At 48.2% G+C, this 12939-nt stretch overlaps 1 protein-coding gene across 9 annotated transcripts in view; it reads right to left on the minus strand.

Annotated features, from left to right (window-relative positions):
• The window catches only part of Ubr4 (ubiquitin protein ligase E3 component n-recognin 4), a 113077-nt gene that overhangs the window by 31440 nt on the left and 68698 nt on the right, over positions 1-12939 (minus strand). For all 9 annotated transcript variants that reach the window (XM_060379176.1, XM_021627466.2, XM_021627286.2 and 6 more), the window contains 13 exons: positions 12148-12357; positions 10175-10324; positions 8578-8805; positions 7732-7810; positions 7087-7332; positions 6353-6521; positions 5826-5970; positions 5236-5321; positions 4011-4098; positions 3567-3760; positions 1515-1754; positions 1051-1189; positions 65-190 (listed from right to left, as the gene is read on the minus strand). In XM_060379176.1, coding sequence (XP_060235159.1) covers positions 65-190; positions 1051-1189; positions 1515-1754; positions 3567-3760; positions 4011-4098; positions 5236-5321; positions 5826-5970; positions 6353-6521; positions 7087-7332; positions 7732-7810; positions 8578-8805; positions 10175-10324; positions 12148-12357 — 2100 coding nt within the window. The remainder of the gene's footprint in view (positions 1-64; positions 191-1050; positions 1190-1514; positions 1755-3566; positions 3761-4010; positions 4099-5235; positions 5322-5825; positions 5971-6352; positions 6522-7086; positions 7333-7731; positions 7811-8577; positions 8806-10174; positions 10325-12147; positions 12358-12939) is intronic.

Consider the following 12939-nt stretch of genomic DNA (forward strand, 5'->3'; position numbering starts at 1 on the left):
TAGGGATGGCCTCACTAGGGCAGCCTTCCACTCTTAACCCAAATGCCCTCTGGTCTGGGAGCACCTGTGGCTTTTCTGGAGCTGCTTCGTTCACTTTGCAGAGCAGGTTCTCCAGCTGGGGCCGATGTCCCATGAGCTGATGGTACACACGGTCAGCTTTGTCCAGAAGCGTGTTGATGTTTGATACAGCCTAGACCAAAGAGACATGCACTTGACGGAGGGAAGACTTCAGCTTGAAGTCAGATGTGGTGGTGGTGCACGCCTTTAATCTCAGCACTTGGGGAGGCAGAGGCAGGTGGATTTCTGTAAGTTCAAGGCCAGCCTGGTCTACAAATCGAGTCCAGGACAGCCAAGGTTACACAGAGAAATCCTGTCTCAAAATAGATAGATAGATACATAGATAGACAGTTTAAAAATAAAACAAAACAAAAAAACCACTTCATCTGTTTTCCCTCCATGGTCCTAACTGCTAGCCACCTAATGAAACACATATCCTCAACTCAAACTGGGAGCATGGCTCCACACACTGTCCTGTACACCAACACTAGGAGGTGGCATGCCAGTCTTAATAGCAATGTGCACTATATATGGACTGGGTACCAACAATTCAGTGCTGAGCAGTGACTCATGGCAGGTTAGAGACAAACCAGCACGACTGCTTTGAGAATCTTTGTCCTTCTGACTCCAAAGCCAAATGCCCCATTGTCACCCTGAACAGGCACACCCTTCTCCAGTGCCCTTTACTACTGGACCCAGCTGAGGCTGACAGTGGGACAAAGAATAGCACGTCACCTGGCTCCTTCTGTCCTTGTAATTCTGAACTGACCTGCTCCTTGAGATGCTCATTTTGCACCAATAACACTTCTCCAATTCCTATGCTTGAATCCAGCACAGCTTCAGCCACTGTGGGGGCTCTACCCATAAGCTAGCCCCATATTTGTCCATTTTCTGAGGCTTATTAACTGTGAGTCAGACTCAGTTCACTACACCAGCGCTCCCCAAAGCTCAGAGCCAAGCCATGGCGGAGGCCTACGCCAGATGTGGCCTTACCTTCTTACGATCTTCTTCGTTCTCGATGGGATCTACTGCGCAGCAAGGCTTGGCGTAAAGCATGAAGTCAAAGCGGGCGTATTTACAGAAGCCACAAGCATTGCAGAGGAAGGGATCCTTTTCATCATAGTTGATGGACCTGAAGAACCAAGGTGCTCAGGTCAGTGGGAACTAAGGTTTAAGGGCGAGAATAAGGGAAGAAATGCTGTGTCCACTCAATACTCTGGAAACAATTACAGGAACTACTGAAGGGGCCATGAGCAACAGGTGAGAATGACGTGAGTAGCCTGTGACTAGACTACACACACATGCAGACATGCCACGCTTCTTTCTACTTCTCCCCACCCATAGAACACTGTACTCCCATCATCCTCTAAACCACAGGGTACCAGATAGGGACCTTGCCCATCCTGCTACAGAAGAGAGCACAGAACATGCTTGCCCAGGCCTGTAGGACAAGTTACCTGCACTTGTGACACTGGTATACATTCTCGCCACAGTTGCCACAGACACCTGGGTTGGCGGGGACAGAGGCACTGCAGCGAGGACACTGAAGGGTCTCTGTGGAGGCCTGGTAGTTCTCATAGAAGTCTGCAAATTCTATCATCAGGTTAGAGGCCACAATGGGCAGAGGCAGGTCAATCTTGACTTCTGTCTGTCCAGGTGTCAGCTGAACTTTCTTGGCTTTGTGCCAGCGAGCAGGCCTGGGAGAAAGAACAAATGCTATTGAACAGAAGCTGAAGCTTCCCATTTGACCTTCAGTGACAACAGACCAATGGTGCGAGAAAGGCCACCCTACATATTTTCCTAAGGCATTTAAGTGGCTTACTCAAAGGACAAAACAATTTTCCCTTCTGGTTTTCTCTGAGAAAGAAATAGGCAGGTGCTTCTCCAGGGTCTAGTCAGTAAACCAGTCCTCATCCCATATTCAAAGAAACTTCTCTTTGCAACAGACAGAGACCAGTACAGAAAAGCACAGCTGATCAAAGTGCAGGGCTGTGGAGCCCAGTCCCAACTGAGAAACCTGTAACACAACCCCTGCTCAGGGATCATCTCAGAAAGAGCAGAAGAGCCAGAGGACAGGAAGTTTACTGTGACACTGTGTCTCCCAGACACGTCAAAAAGCTACAACCATACAGTTTCACCTACATGGCAGCCTAAACAACCCTAAGACAAGAGCAGTAGACATGCTAATGTAGATGGGAGAAAGCTCAGGGCCTCAACCACAGACAGAACTACGGGCAACAAAGGACTGCTGAGAGCAGGAGAAACATTCTTCCCAGGGAAGAGCACACCAACTGGCTATCCAGTACCAAATGGTAGTCCTGAAATCATTTATCCACAGCGGACATTATACAGACTAAAAGGTGGTGTTTATGTATTGAGAAATATGTACACATGCACATACAATTAAAGAGAAAAGAGGCCATGAATTTGGATGAGAGCAAGGGGGGTAACATGGGAGGGGTGAGAGGGAGGGAGGGGAATGATATAAGAAAATCTTTAAATTATTATGGGAACTTGAGATTCCAGAAAAATAGCAGCCCTCCTATCATGGACAACAAGACTCCAAAAGCATGCCGTATAAGCCAACTACCCCAAGACAGCCAGTGACAATGGCCAGCGGACTGCTCATCTTGAAGGAAATATGAGGGTTGTCAAGAGGCAACAGGGAAGAGCAGGGTTTGGCTGTGGACACAGGAGTACCCCACGGGGAAAGAGACAAGGTGGCAACAGTGTAGGCTGCTTACAACCATGAAGTCAGAGCTACGCCGTATCAACCACTTAGGAGGTGTGAGCTCTGCTCTCAGCTCTTCACAGAAAGACCCTGAGAATGGAAACTTCTCTCTTATATCATAGAAACTGAAATGAAGCACTCTGAAGTCACACGGCTAGGCAGAGGTGCGAGTGGAGCCACTCTACCAAAAGCTGTGTCCACACAGCCTTATAGACAACCAGTGGCCTGCCTCTGGGGGGCGGGGGGAGTATATGACAGGCAGCAGCCCTTTCAAGGCTAACTACTTCTCCAAGAGCAGACTTTAGGTACAGATCTGAATCACTGGGTTCTGTGATGCTACTAGTGCCACCAGGCCTATGACATGCCCAACCCACACTCTGGGCTACAAAGGGGTTTCAAAGACCCAAAGTGGACACAGACAAGGAGACAGGCACACCCAGAAGTGGAAGAAAATGCAGTGGAGAAGACCCTAGAAGAATACTTTCTGCTGTGAGCAGATGCATGGCTGCCTTACCCAGAATACCAACCACTTTCCAATGCACTAGCTTTTCCATACGGTAAGAGAACCTGGAGCCCCCTTTTCAATGCTCCCACCCGGGCAGGCTGAGAGAAACTTTCATTGCTCCCCAGGGACCCGCTCAATGCTTCTAAAAGTCATTGCTCAGCCTCAGAAATTTGTTTCACTGCTGTCCCTGTGTCAACACTGCTGTGGCTGAGAGGACGCCAGAGCCCCTGGGCATGTCTGCTATGCACCCTGGTGACATCTGAAAAGCCATACTTGTTTTTCAACTCCACGATGGCCTGCACAGTGCGGTTGTTGTAGTACAGGTTGATAGTTCGCACCATCTTGGTCCGCTTCAGGTCCCCAATTTTCACTGTCACCTTGCTGATGGTGTGACTTCCAATGAGCTTTACGACTTGCTGGGTGGTGGTGTACCGCGTGTCCACTTTAATGGAAGACAACTTGATATACTAAATACAGAGTAAACAAAACACAACACAATGAGTACTACTTTCCTCAAAGTTGATCAATATAACCCTCTCCACCCATAGATGAAGTTTTTCAGTTTCTATTTAAGGGAGCAAGTGTGACGCGCAAGAATCAACAGTGCCAGGCGGCAACCCCTGCAGGGAAACCCTGCTAATACCAGTAACCAGTCTTTGGGAATGAGAACCTCAAGCATGGAAACCTCAGGGCTGTCCTGCTCAAAATATTACTTACACAAAATGGCACCTCGGGATTATTGCACACCAGGCAGGGGTCGCTCTCCAGGTAATAGCCATCGAACTCCACTAAGCCAGACAAAGTGCTGTGGAAGAAAGCAGTTCCTCTATCAGCAAAGTCTCCTTCCGGAACCATGCCGAAGCCATCTACCACTCTGTTGTGTCCCCATGAGCTAAGGCAAAGGGACTGTAGCTCAGATAGGCACAGGAAGAAAGGTCAGTCAAATAATTGCCTCAGGTGCTTCTTACTTCTAAGCTCATGTGCAAATCCAGAAAGGAATTAAAGCCTCACTTAGAAAAGTCATGACTAAATTGACTATTTAAAAAGATTCCTAAGTTATGTTTAAAATATACCAATTTCATGCTATGTAAATAATACTCAATAAAGCTGTTCTCTAAAACTCACTACTGAGGGAGCCAGTAAGCACAAGGACTAGAGTTCAGATCCCCAGATCCAACATAAATGCTGCATGTGCATGGCAGCTCGTCTACAGTTCCAGCACCTGGGGAGCAAAGCCAGGATCTAAAGCAAGCTGGCTAGACTTTCCACATCAGCAAGCGCCTCATCAAATAAGATGGAGAGCAACTAAGAGCCTGGGGGCTCTACAGGCTGTACACGTGTGCCTGCACACGAGAACAGACACATACCACACACAAACACACATTTAAGAAGTCATCATTAAGGCAGCATAATAATCCACAAACTTTAGCAACATCTTCTTTTCAAAGTTTTTCTGAGGCTGACAAGATGAGTCAAGAGGGAAAAGGAGCTTGCTGAGCAAGCCTGGCAATCTAAGTTCAATCTCTGGTACCCACATTAAAGGGGAGGGGAGGAAACTGACTCCAAGGGCTGACCTCTGACCTCCACATATGTGCCATGGCATGCAAGCCCTCAGGCATCACAGGCACACGTGTGGGGGGGCAGGGTCCTTTTTCTTTTAATAAAAGAGGAAGACATTTCTGTGAACTTGTTGTATCTCATTAGGTTAAGTTCTTGAAATCAGTCCTTCTGTTACTGCTCACCAAACTGAATTTGGCAATTACATCTGTGTGACTTCTGGAGCCCAAAGGCCTCAGCTCCATAGGAGAAAGCTGAAGATCAACTAGCTGGGGTGACCACACCTAAGGGGCCACTCAGTTCACACACAAGCACTTCTAATAAGCAAACCACTACTCAAACACTGTGATGACTCTTCAAGTAGCAGGAAGCAAACGAGGCTCACTTGTAAATGTTGGAGTTGGGATGGTTGGTAAGAATGTGGTTTTGAGTCCTCAGAATCTCCACGGCCTTCTGGGAATACTCCTTCAACTGAAACAGAATTCAGGGAAGACAGATGCTGGTTAAAAACCTGAGTCCTGGGCTCGAGAAATGGCTCAGAGGTTGAGAGCACTGGCTGCCCTTCCAGAAGACCCTGGTTCAATTCCCAGCACCTACATGGCAGCTCACAACTGTCTGGTCTGTAACTCAAATTCCAGTGGATCTGATTTCCTCACATAGATACCCGACACGTGGTCTCTCTGTCTCTCTCTCTCTCTCTCTCTCTCTCTCTCAGGGCGCCCCACCATTCCCCTTTCTTTCTCTCTCTTCACCATGTCCTGTTCTCCCATTCCCTCCATACCCACCTCTGGCATAGAAAAAAAAAAAGGCAAATTATACTTAACAATAACAATACTGTAACACTATGTAACACAGATTTAACACTGGATAGATTCAAGAGAATTTATGTGTGGAGATGGCTATAATAATGTTTTTCGCTCAAGAGAAAAGATTCCATATGACAGACGGAAGGTAGGGGTGGGGCTTCTTTTTTACCTTCTTCTCTGTCTGCGCAGTTTTCAGGGAGAAATAGCCAAGTAGGTCCACAAATTGGGCAGCCTTCCGACCATAAGCTGGGAGTTCCGGCCAGATAGACCACATGAGATCTAACAAGAGCTCCTGCTGAGCCTTGCTGGAGTTTCTGTAGGTAAATGGCAGCAATGAGAGGCCTTTCTCCACCATGGCCCCAAACTGTGTCTCTTCCCAGAGAGACGCACAGAGCCACACGCCAGGATGCCAGTGTCTTTTGGTGCCTGATAAAGCTAGCAAGTGCAGCGCCATCAATTTACTGTCTCCATCCAATCTGACTCCAGAGCACAAGCCAAACGTCATTTCAGGAGTTTCTGAGCACAACCCTCTGAGTGGTCACTGGCCCCACCAACAGCATTAGCTCAGTAGCTACAAAGTGGACAGGTCAACAAAGAGACCTCCAGAGCTTGAGATCAGCACAGATACTGGCCTAGCGATCATGAGCATGTAACCAGACCTCAGAGCCAGCAGCCCCAGAGCCTGCCCTGGCCCACCTGTAGATGTGCAGGGTCAGACAGTGGGCCTGCCAGCGCACTGAGGAAGAGTTGGACTCCAACAGGAAGCAGCGCAGAAACTGGATCAGGGTCTCCTTGTCCGCGAATCTGTTCAGCTGGTTCACCAGAGCTGTGCACAGTTGGTCTTCCTGGCTACCCGAGCTCTCACCTGCAATATCAGGGCAGGACCAACTCACCCAAGGGCTCAGGGTCTTACAACAGGTGGAAAGGAGGAAATCTATCTGTTCTTAAAGTGTCTGCTAAATGGTTGGAATTTGCCAATTTTCAGTTTCTCGGGGGACAAATGGTTTGGCCCCACCGGCATATGAACCACTCCACTACTTCAAGTATAGTACAGTAAGCCTGGCACTGAAACAACAGGTACAGCAGCGGTCTCTGTAAGTAACAGTAAGAGCTGCTCTGTATTCACTTGGGGATGGCTAAGTAATTCAGTGTTTCTTTCACCTACGATCGTCTGCCTCAGGTCTTCGAGAAGCCAAAGGGGACGGGCTGCCCAGCACCCTCAGTGCACTCAGGTTTAGTACTAAAATGTTCAGCCTGCCCTGGCCATTCTTGTTTCTAACTCAGAAAGAAAGGTGTCTCTTCTGCCCTGAATGGAAACGAGACCAGGAGAGCGTTCGGATGCACCAGGGTCAAAGTCTTTCAGCACCTGCACCTAAACAATGTACTCTGGGAGGGCAAAGTACCCCTCAAAGGGCCACAGTGACTCTCACCGTCTTTCTCTTTTTCCTTTTCTTCTTTCTTGCTCTTTTTGGTGGAAGATTTGGACTGAGTTGCAGCCTGTCCAGAACCAGTGGCAGCAGGGGCTGAGGAGGAAGCCGCACTGGAGGAACCTGTGGAGGCCGCCAGGGCCGCAAGCACTTTGCTGCCACACAGAGCACAGGAGAGCAGCTGCAGCAGCACAGGGGACACCCCCTCGTCCACCAGGAAACTCACTTGCAGGAGGAAGTACAGGACAGCTGTGAGGAAAAGGATGAAGTCAGCTCCGGAATGACTGAGCTACTGAGAGCATGAGCGAATGACTGTGGAATGGGACAGTCATTTTCTCCCCAATTCTCCCTGCTGGATGTTACCAGGAGCAGTGGAGTTATGGCAAAGGGTTGGTGTGACTGTGCACTGAGGGCATCCAGCCCCTAATGCCTCGAGTAAGCTCCTCCGTTCTCCATGGCTTTATTGCCACAGTCAGGAAAGTCCTGTTCTGTGCTCCTGGTACAGGCCCAGTTTTGACAAGAAACTCTTGTCACTGATGTTCTGGCTTGTGTTCTTTGTTATAGGTTGTATCTTCAGGGCCGATTCACAACTTAATATAGAGTGCTCTCCACAGAGGTCACAGTGGTAGCCCAGGGAGGATTGCTTACAGTCATCTTTGATGCAGAACTTCTGCCAGTTGATGGTTCTCTGGGCGGCAATCTCGGCACAGGCCTTCAGATGCTCCATCTGAAACAGGAGCCAATCACAGATGAGTGATGCCATCTGCCCATGAAATAACATCGGCTACTGTGTATAGCAGTCCTGGCTTGGGACTACAAAGTAACCCTGGTCTTCCATGTGAGGCAGGTGTCCCATGGCTTGGCTGGTGGAGCTGGGAGCAGGGCCCATACACACTGGGAGCTTATACACAATGCCCCTGTCTGCTTCCACCCCTCTACCCTCTCCTGACCGACCCCCCCAACCCCGCCTTCAGTTTTCTGAGAAGCTTCAGACTACTTACTAAGGCAAAGAAAAGCCATGCCCCGAGAAGCTGCAAACCTCTTCCCTTCTTTCACAATAAGAACAAGGACACTAAAGGAGCAAGCTAGGCTGTCCATAACACCAAAGATGAGATGTTCAAACGTAAAACACTCCATTTACTCTGTCAAGTTCAGTCTCCTTAGGCAGCAGAACATGCTTATATTCAAGCTTCTTTAGTACTTAAGGACAAAAACCCAGTTTACCAGTTCACAGGCTGATCTTATCTGTGATGCAAACAAATGACCCTTGTAAGACCCTCTACCACTTCAGAGGTGAGGAACCCCTGATGGTTCAGGTAGGAAATTCCAGACCCTCAAGCCAACCACTCAGTGTCAGTGGTTTTCCTGGTGCTTGACCCAAGACACGGTATTCTGTGAAGTATTTAAAACCCCTGCACTGCCCCTATACTAGGCCCTCCGTGGCTGAGCCTTATCACATGCCCGCCCCAGGCCCTATCATCCCAACCCTCGTACCAGGCTGATGAGTGTGTCATACTGCAAAGCAGAGCCAGAACTGGCTGTAACAACACTGGCCCGGAGGAAGATGCCCTGCTCCTCCAGCAGCTTCTTGATCCCACGCACATGGGAATCCAGGGTGTGCAGGTCTCGAAGCTGTCGGTACTTCTCCTTTGATCCACAGATGAAGAGCAGAAGTTTGCGGACTTGGCGGCGGACGAAAGGGGTCTGCTGGATCATTAAGTACTTGAGGGACAGATAACACAGTCAATATTATGCAGGGACTGCAGGAAGCTACAACTGTTTCTGTTGTTGTTGTGTTTTACAAACTATTACTTAAAAATGTTAACAGAATACAAGCCAAGTCATATTCATCCACAGGGGAACTGTGTGGAGGTTGGATTCCCACAGAGGCTTCAGGTACTGATCCCTTGTGTAAGATGGTGTTGTATCTGCAGATCACACACGCTTCTATCATTAATGATCTCTAGATTGCTCACAATGCCTGCCATGGTGTAAATAATCTGTACGTGGGTTATACTGTGCTGATCAGGGAATGCTAGCAAGAGAAGTCTGTAAATAATCAGCGCAGATGTTATTTATTTTTGGTGTTTGTTTGGTCTACTTGGCTATGTCTGTGGGTGTGAAAGGCATGGATATTAATGGCCTAGTGGGTCAACTCCTAGCCATACTGGCCTCTGAGGAACTTAATTCCTTAAAGGGATCAAGAGAAAGTAACACAGAAAGGAAAAATTTTAACCAGGGTGAGGGACAACGAAAAATTCGTGTTCTTCTTCTCAAGCACTTAGAAATCTATAAGGGAGCTGGTCTCCACACCAGCCCAGGGTGAAAGACTCTACTTTTCAGGTAAGGAGTTGGGAAGGAGGCAGGGCCTCCAAGTGGCACTGTACTTTCCCAGAGTTGATCGGGTTACTATACTGGTTAAACTGGCATCTCAGCTCCAAACCACTTCACCATACTCTGCTGTGAGGCCTGACTAGAATTGGGAAGCGTCAACCACCTCTTGGTGCTGCACCCTCCTTCTTATTGTCTGCCACTGGGTGCCCTAGAGGGAAGATGAAGGCAGGAGGTATGGGTTGGCTCAGCCCCTCTTAATGCCCAAGACAGAAGAGCTAGAAAGGGCTCTCATTAGCAGCTTTCCTCCACACCAGGGTCTACAATGCATCTCATCTCATGGGAGCTCCCAGGCACCAGAACACCCCTCCCAGAGAGCTATGACCAAGATGATGGGCCTCTTGTTCCTGGTAGGGCTGCTGTGTAGCCACAGTGCTCCCTCCTTATCTGCTTGTTTCTCAGTGAGCTATTTCACTAGTCACCAGTCTCCTCACTGCATCAACGTGGGAAGGAAAGTAGTATATGTTCTGTCTTCCTGCCTGACTTGAAAGACTGAACTGGCTGCCAACCCTACAGGGACATTCCATACACACACAGACTTCAGTGTTACTCACTACACAACACATTCCAAAGGGGCAGGACCTAGTGAGTGGAAGGGCTTTGTGAGGGATAGAGTGAGGTTTAGGAAGACACCAGCTCACAAAGGAGAAATCACAACTTATCCCGCCGGGAGCAGGACACTGCTCAGAGTTTCACTCACCTCAGAGAGAAAGTAGAACCAAGAGTGATCAAAGACAGGAGGAGGAATTCGAGAGCTGGTGTCTGCGATCTTTTTGATTTGGTAGGGAAGCCTCAGGACCATTTCTGTGAGCAGCTGAGTATAGGCCTCAAAAACGTCAGCAGCATGCCCCTGGAGAAGAACACTGTCATAAGAACCTGGGCTTACTAGTCTTCCACAGCCACAACCAGGAAAAGGCTAGATAATCACTAACCATTCAGATGCCTTTCAAAGCTGAAGTCAAAATTCAGTTACAGAAAGACCCAAGGCTCCAGAAGATGCCTTAGTTCATGCATGAATGACAGAAGAGACAGAGCAAATGGTCCTTAAAAGTTCTGACAGTTGGGTAACAAGACGCCTCAGCAGATAAAGGCACTTGCCACCCAGCCTGATGACCTATGTTTGATCCCTGGGATCAACACAATGGAAGGAAAACTGACTTCTGAGAATTGTTCTCTGATAACTCCCCCCCTTCCCGTACCCCTCTCAAATACCCAAGAGCACGAGAAAGGGGTGGGGTGGGGGGAGTTCTTATGTGGGCCGTACATCTGCACACCCATACACACTTTTTTCAATTATAATAGAAATTTTAACTTTTTGAGACTGATTTTACGTTATGTGTATGAATGTTTTGCCAGTATGCATATATGTGCACAATGTGTGTGCCTGCTAGATTTCCTGGAATGGGTTACAGGTGGCTATAAGCCACCATGTGGGTAGTGGGAATTGAATCCAGGTCCTCTGCAAGAGCAACAAGTGTTTTAACCACTGAGTAATCTCTCCAGTTCCCAATTACAAAAAAAAAAAAAAAATTTCTAAAAAAAAAATTGTGTCTGTAAATGCCACATGTATGTGAGTGTCCAGAGGCCAGAAAAAGGTACTGGATCCCCATGAACTGGGGTTTCAGGTGGCTGTAAGAGCCCAGCAGGGTGCTGGGAATGGCAACAGAACATGTCCTGCAAGTACAGAAAGTGCTCTTAACTGCTGAGGCATCTCTTCAGTCCCAGCTAAAAAATTTTTAAGACATTATGAACCTGGAGAGATAGCTGCTCAATGATTTCAAGTACTGGCTGCTCATGTTCAAATGTTCAAGTGCTCATGTTCAAATCCCAGCATCCACAGGGCAGCTCACAACCATCTGTAACTCTAGTCCCAGGTATCTTAACTAACACCCTCTTCTGGCCTCCATGGGCACTAGTCATGAACATGGTATGTAGACACACATGCAGGTGAAACACCTACACACCTAAGTTTAAATAAATAAACGTTATACAAAACTACCAGTTATTTAAAAAGAGAGGAAGACAGAAGTCCATGCAGACTGACATTTCTTGCCTATTATACCCCACCTATCAAAGCAGGCAGCTGGTCTACCCTCCTGGCTCCACTAACTGGACTCAAAGGGAGTGAAGTGAGCAACGATTACCACTGATGATGTACTGTGCCGGGCAGCATGCTAAGTCCTTTATAAATATTATACTGGCAGTGCTCATGACGCTGTGCAGCAGGTATAGTAGCTGAGGCCTAGTGAGGCTGGGAAGGATCTCTCCAGGCTTCCTGGCTGGAGATAGGATTACATGAGATTTCCTTTTTCCTAGGCTCATGTAACCAGAGACCCATCATAGCTAGCATGTTCATGAGGTACGTGACATACAAAGGGGGATATGATCCATTGGTACTCATGTCACCTTGTCTCATGGCATACCCTCATGTTTTCCCAAGAAGTTTCATGTGAATTGAAGTAACTGATTTCACTCGCTTCCTCAGGCTTACACAGAGGCAGGAATCAGAAACCCTGCAGGGGAGGCTGAATGGGGGAAATAGCTATCTGTTACGTCATACTGAGATTAGAACCCACTTCTCTGTGTGGCTCCTAACACTGGTCTTCCTAGCTTTACTAATGGGAGACAGAGCATAAGGCACTGAGAAGTTTCCTCCAACCAGAGAGGCCTCACCTTCACATACTGGCGGAGGAAGAATGGGCTCATATCTGGTGGGGATGAAGTCGTGTGTGGTTTCAGCAGCTGGCTGGTGGCCACAGGCTCCTCATCGTTCTGCTGGCTCTTCCAGTAATCCAGCAGAGACTTGAGCACATGGAGGCAATAGTCCACAGCCCCCGAACTCAGCAGGGCTGCTGCTGTGGCACTGGAGATGAGGGACGATGACTGAAAAGGGAGAGAACACACAGAGCAGGCAAGGCTGTGTTGTAAAATCAAGCTCAGTCAGATAGGCAACACCACACAGCTGTCTTAGGATGAGCCCCGACAGACATGCTGCCATCACTCTGCTACACTACCTAAATCACTCAACCAGCTCTTTGCAACAACTGTGTCTGGGAGAAAAGAAATACTAGCACGCAACCTGACCTCACTACACCTCTTCCCCTTTAGAGGAAAGCCATGACCACCTTTCCCTCCAGAGGCTGGACTTCCTCCTTCCCCAGAAGCAAAGCAAACAGCAGCTCATTTGAAGGAGAGACAAAAAGTTCACTCTCGGCTCTTCTTGGCAACTCCACCCTCCCAGTAGGGCTCTTCCAGAAAGCCAGCCTCCAAAGAAGATGGAGTGAGTGATCGCATGCATAAGAAGCAGGAAAGAGCAAAGCTACTGTACATAAGACCATTAGGAGAGCCTTGGAAATCCCAGCAAACCCCACAGCTCATAAGCTCATTAAGATTGGATGCAGTTCAGCCCCGATTTCCACCGTCTCCGCTTTCTGCTAATCTCATTTTACCACACACACTTGGCTT

The sequence above is a fragment of the Meriones unguiculatus genome, chromosome 3 (genome assembly GCF_030254825.1).
Source record: "Meriones unguiculatus strain TT.TT164.6M chromosome 3, Bangor_MerUng_6.1, whole genome shotgun sequence".
Classification (NCBI taxonomy): Eukaryota; Metazoa; Chordata; class Mammalia; order Rodentia; family Muridae; genus Meriones; species Meriones unguiculatus.